The sequence below is a fragment of the Hydra vulgaris genome, chromosome 05, assembly GCF_038396675.1.
Source record: "Hydra vulgaris chromosome 05, alternate assembly HydraT2T_AEP".
Lineage (NCBI taxonomy): Eukaryota > Metazoa > Cnidaria > Hydrozoa > Anthoathecata > Hydridae > Hydra > Hydra vulgaris.
In genome coordinates, this window is record NC_088924.1 from 26,830,634 (window position 1) to 26,837,500 (window position 6,867).

At 25.8% G+C, this 6,867-nt stretch overlaps 1 protein-coding gene across 5 annotated transcripts in view; it reads right to left on the reverse strand.

Annotated features, from left to right (window-relative positions):
- The window catches only part of LOC136071931 (uncharacterized), a 35,773-nt gene that overhangs the window by 6,031 nt on the left and 22,875 nt on the right, over nt 1-6,867 (reverse strand). For all 5 annotated transcript variants that reach the window (XM_065797767.1, XM_065797769.1, XM_065797770.1 and 2 more), the window contains one exon: nt 1,866-1,955. In XM_065797767.1, coding sequence (XP_065653839.1) covers nt 1,866-1,955 — 90 coding nt within the window. The remainder of the gene's footprint in view (nt 1-1,865; nt 1,956-6,867) is intronic.

Here is a 6,867-nt window from a genome sequence, read left to right on the forward strand (position 1 = left end):
AGCATTATGATATTAGGAAACAATGGAAGCTGATCAAAAGAAAAAATAATCCTTATAAAAAAGCAAGCAAAAGATATTTATTTGAATAAGAGACGATTATTTAAGGTTGATGACGACCCAGATGACTATATGACAACAGCATCATTAATTCCAAACCAAGTTCTTGATGACGATGATGAAATAGACAGTGCTGATAAAGATATGACTGACAAATTAGCAGCATTCAATTTCAAAAATGAAAAAGAGGAAAGACCGCTGACAACAGTTGAGGGGAAAATCTGTTATTTAACTTACATCTAATAGTTTTGAAGAAGAATTTCAAATTATTCTTGTATTATAATCTACTAATTTTTTGATGACAAAAAAATCTTTATTTAAATAAGAAATTATAAAAAAATATATTTAATAATTATTAATTAATTTACAAAAAAAATTAATTATTAAAAAAATATCAAGAAATATAAAAACAGTTAATTGTAAATATTAAGTTAACAGCATTTTAAATACATATCAAGACAACGAAAGCAAAAAATTTCAGCAACAAAATTTATCCTTCAATACTATAAGAACTTATTAAGCAATTGCGTTTTTGTTTAATTGCGTTTTTTTTAATCGTTAATAGTTTTAAAAAATAGCGATCTGGTGCAAATAAAAAACAAGAAGTTGGGAAGTATAAAAAACTACATTGTTGAAGTAGTATAAATGCACTGTTGTAGATACTACTTCAAACATTGACGAATGAAAGTTGTATAACAAATAGAAAGCTTTTTATAAACACAGTCTTCCGCAATTTTCAAATTTCAAGATAGCACTTGCAGCCCTGACCCTGAGCACCCATAATTGCGTTCAATGACAACATATAATTTTACGAGCGTGATATAACACGCTTCACGATTTTCTTCATCACAAGTCCTGTATATATATATACACACACATATATATATATATATATATATATATATATATATTTATATATATACATATACACAAACTATATAGAAATATTAATATAAAAAAAGATTTTTCCTGTCAGTTATTTTATTAAATGAGTATTTTTTTTAAATTTAATCTATAAAGTTTTTTTGTGTAATAATTTTTAGCCTATTCTTTTAGTTTTAAATTGTTAATCAGATAATTCAAAAAAGTAAACAAAAATTTTTCAATTTTTTTAAAGGTTTTTTTTACCAAATTAAAAATCTTGCATATATCAATTATCAGGGCTGGGGTCAAATACATACTTGTATTTGTATTTGTTAACAGTAGGCTATATTGTTGTATTTGTATTTGATTAAAATGTATTTGTTGTTACATAAACTAGATGGACAAAAAAAATATCTGCATTTAATATTGTTTTTTTGGGAAAAACAATATTACAACACAACACACAAAAAAATTTTTTTAGTGTTGTTGTAACAAATAATTTTTTTCATTTTTAACACTAAAATAATTTAAGACCGTAATTGAAATTTGTAAAAAGACTTTCATTCTTCTTTTTAGTATGCCATTTTATCAGTATTGTCCTACAAGTTTTTTTAATTGTTCATCAAATAGTTACAGTAATTCTTTGTCAATTACTTCATATTAGGTTAGAAAAAAAATTAAAAATACAATAAGAAAAACTATTTGAAGAAATAATTTTCTTGTAAAATACAATTAAGTTTGAATTAGATTTAAGTTACAATTAAGTTACAATTAAGTTTAAATTAGATTTAAGTAATAAAAAAAGTTAATAAAAGTTAATCTTTAGTTATTAACCTAGAATGAATGTATTTGAATTAGTAATTATATTAAATCAAACATATTTGACCCTAACACTATCAATCATAATCAAAAAAAAATAATTAAAAAACACAAAGAGTCTTTACCTTTGTAGTCATGAGCAGGGAACAAAAGAAAGTCATCAGGTAAACTTAAAATCTTAGAATGAACCATGTCATACAATAAACCTGGATTACCTAAATGTAAGAGCAAAAAATTTTTAAATGTATGATAACAATACAACATATTATAAGTATTTTGATGCTGCTGATGATGATGATACAAAATAGATGCCAAAACATAGGTCAATTCATTCAGCACAAACAATTGTTTTGTTTGTAAATTTATGAAGAGTTTGTCTATGTATATTATCCATTTTTATGAGCCAAATATCTCTTTAATAATGGAACTACTGAGGCAATAGCAATGGGTTACTCTTTGTAAAGTATTTTTACAAATTTTATAAAATCCTATAATAAATATTTCATATTCCATTTACTGCTTCAATACTTTTTGTACAGGTTTTTTATAAGAAAGTGGAGTGGCCAGTTTTTGTATAGTTTTTTATAATTATTTATAAAGTTATAGTTATATATAAAGTTTTAATTTGAGAATCCAAATAATAAATTTGATTTATCAAATTAAAATATTTAGATACTGATTTTTGACAAACTATAACAAAATATAACAGAATAATGTATATATGTGTGTATATGTGTGTGTGTGTGTATATATATATATATATATATATATATATATATATATATATATATATATATATATATATATATATACATATATATATATATAGGCCTCAGCAGGAGTAAATGAGTGCAAGAGCAGAGAACAACTTGCCTAAAAGGAACATGACGACCATGCTAGCTGCTCCTTAAAACAACTTTTTAAGTAGGCTTTCAGTTTTTACAAGAGCTATCTGTTTATTCATTAAAAAATTTCATTTTTTAATAAATAAACAGATCACTTTAGAGGAGTGTGGGAGAGGGTGAGAGCATATATATATATATATTTATATATACATATATACATACATATGTACATACATATGTACATACATACATACATATATATATATATATATATATATATATATATATATATATATATATATATATATATATATATATATATATATATATAATTGTTATATTTTGTTATAGTTTGTCAAAAATCAGTATCTAAATATTTTAATTTGATAAATCAAATTTATTATTTGGATTCTCAAATTAAAACTTTATATATAACTATAACTTTATAAATAATTATAAAAACTATACAAAAACTGGCCACTCCACTTTCTTATAAAAAACCTGTACAAAGAGTATTGAAAGTAAATTTTTTCCCAACCACAAATTTTCACCTTATATGGATATTGATAAGTTGATTAAAATAGGATACTCTTAAAAAGGCATTATTGATATAGGTTTTTCAAAGAGGAAAGATATGAAAACATTGTTTGAATAACATAATAAAAGTAAAAGAAAACTGGAGACATATCTAGTATTCTTATGCTACTAGATTCCTTGTTTATCAAGGTATTGCATTTTGAGGCCACAATGAAACTGGAGAATCAGAAAACAAAGGGAATTTTATGAGATAATAAGTTTGCGGAAACAGATAAAAATCTAAAGATAAAGTTTAGAATGCCGCTATGGACATTACACATAATTATTATTATTATTTTTTTGTGTTAACTCACCTTCCCAAGGCGCAAAAGGCCACTACAGAGGAGAAGGCTACTTAATTGTGGTTATAACCCTCTCTCAACTCTATAACTCCGAAACACGAAACTTGACGAACAAGGCTGCTGCGTGGAGAAACAAGTTGAGCGCGGTACTACCAGGGATGTGGTGGGGATCAAACTCGTCCCACAATTACTAAAATGACTTGATCAAAGTTTTTGTATAAAGGTCAAAAAAATAGCTGAAAAAATTAAAGCTTCTCAGTTCTTTTCAGTTCTTGTTGATGAAATAAACAAATTTTAAAAAAGGAACAACTAACATTAATTACTCGTTACTTTTATGGGAAAGAGAGTAATTGGAATGTTTCATGAGTGCTCTCAATACCAAACCACTTGTAAACTTAATTTATGACAAAGTAGTTTATATAGGAATAGACTGAAACTATTATGTTGCCAATGTTATTATGGTGCTGGTGTAATGAATTGCTAATAGCGTTCAGGGCAGGATTAAAGAATGTGGATCACATTTGACATATATCCATTGTTTCTCCCACAGATAAAATCATGTTTTAATTACAACAAGTTCCATCATAAAAGAACTTCATAATATAACAGACTTTAAGACACCATTGAAAATTTGTAATAGCCAACAGTAAACACAAGATGTTTGTGGCTGCTCAAAAGGTACATGGGATATAAGGAAGTGTTATCGCTGAAAAGAACGACAGCAACTTGTTGATTATACTGGTACAGATCAATTAATAAAATTATACTGTTACCAGGTATTACTTGCTGTTCTGGGGAAATGGAATCCAATAACTATGATGAATGGTTAGTGGCAATTTGGAACAAATAAAAATCAAATCACTATCATTCATCTTGTATTTACATATCTTGGAAAAAGTATTATCAAAAACCAGCTCATTACCTGAATTGCTTCAATTAGAAGGTCTGATTTTAAAGGTCAACTTTTGCATGTCTAACAGTCTATTGGTGTTACCCTTAAAGACTTTGAAGGTTTGAGATCTGAAACTGAGTGGAGTGTTTATTTAGGAAATCACAAGTTTAACATCTGTCTGTATTGATATGTTTTAATTCAAAATGCTGCTAAATGACAAAAAACTCATCTTTTTTAAAAGAATATTTATTATTTATATCAAAATATTTATTTTGTTGAAGAATTTAATAGGCTTGTATAGAAAATGAGTTACTTTTTAAATGCAATTCAAGCATTTGTCCATAACAATTAGAAATACTAATTAGATGTTGAAAAATGTGAAAACCATGAAAAATTATTATTCAAGTCATTTAAATGAAGTTTTTCTAATCACAAATACTAGCTGCCATATCATTCTAGGAGATAAATTGTCAGACTAAAGGAAAAGTTATTGATATTTTTGATTTACATCAAAATTTGCAACAATTGATACATGCATATTCAGAAGTTATAGAATTAATTAAAATTTTGTTGACATTACCTGCTATCACAGCATCAAATGAACAATGTTTTTTAGTTTGAAAATGTGTGAAAGTTTATCTCAGAACAATTTGTGGTAACGAGAGAACAAATTTTAATGGCGATGGCTTTCAAGCCTAAATTAGTTAAATTGTTGGGTCAAGAAGATTTAGTAAATGACTTTGCCAAAATGCGTTAACACCAATACCCATTGTTGCGATGAAAATTATTAGATCGAAATAAATTTACAAAAAAATGCCAATTCTTTTTTTGATAGTAAACAAAAACAACTTTATAATATTTTATAACACTTATAATTTTCAAAATACAAATATGCTTTACACTTTAAACCGCATGAAGAGTATTTAAATTTAAAAAAATTATACTTAAAACATAATATTTATCAATTTAAAATACCAAATCAAAATATAATGTGAAAATCTTTTTTTAATAGTATGTTTCAATGTACAATTAACTTTATTTATTTTTATTATAATGCACGCTAAAAAATGCTATTAAAAAATCATAAAATTTTTTATTACATATTAACAACTGTAATTTTAACTTTAAAATAAACTTTTTAAAATATATTTGCATTTATAAAGTTTCTTTTACTTCACAAACATTTTTTTTATAACATACTTATTATATTGTAATCCAATAAATAAACTATTAGGCAGGAGACATGTTTCAAAAATATTTAAAATAATGATGTACTTTGCATTTCCATTTTAAAAGAAACTTAAGTGGATGAAATTTATTTCGGACTTATTAGGATTTAGTTTTTAAGATTTGTTAAAAATAGTAAAAATACTTTTATCAGAGTATAACAACTTACAAATTATATTTAACCAGTATTTAATTAAAATTAACTTTAATGACACCAAAAAAAAATAAGACATACATCAGCTACTTGCTTAAGTAAATTTATTGGTAAAAGAAAACAACTTTTACCATCTGTGTTCCCTACTGCACGGGATATTTTACGATATGGGATTTGTTTTGAGAAAGACAAGTAATCAAAATAAAAGAAACTATACTGTTGATAAACTAGTTACTGATATGAGCCTTAGAGATAAACTGGTTACTGATATGAGACTCCAGCCTTATCTTCTCAGTGGGAAAAAGCTAATTGCAAGTTTGTACATCCAGTAATAATTCAAGAATTCAGGATTAAAGCTAAACTTAAGTATCTTTGGGAAACTGCAGTTAAATTTAGTCTTAGAAATGTTAAAAAATCAATAAAGGAGAAGTTCATTTCAAAAATGGACAAACTCGTTAATATTTTATCTTGTAAATGTGAAATAATGTTTTGTTCAAAGTATGGTTGTAACCATGACTGTAAAAAGCAAGTGCATGTTAAATGTTAAATGCATTTGTCTAAATGTTAAATGCATGTTAAATGTTAAGTGCATGTTAAATGTTAAATGCATGTGTGTGCGAGAAAATAAAATTCCTGCATTAGAACTCAGCTTCATCAAGTCATATCAATAAGATTGCCTTTAACTCTAGATTGAAAAACTTTCAGAACCAGATTTTTCTAAAAATTCAGAACCTTCCAAGATTAGTGTAAAAGTATATAATAGGATGGACATAACAAACATTGCAATTGCTAGTATGAGACATCACACAGATTTAATGGAAACCATGGAAATAGCAACAGCAGCACTATTTGATGCTAGAAATATAACAAAGAATAATACATTGCTAATTATTGATCACAACAAGGTTAAAAAGGCACAAGAAAAGTTAGCATAGGAATTAAGCAAAAAACTTGATAAAGATCTTGAGCATGAGGTTTCCTGTATTTTTTTAATGGCAGAAAAGATAATACAAAAGTATTAACGGAATTTAATGACAAATGTTTCCCTTGTCTTTGTCAAAGAAGAACATTTTTCTCTAGTTACTGACTCAGGTGGTAGATACCTATTTCACTTTGTTCCAGACAAGAGTG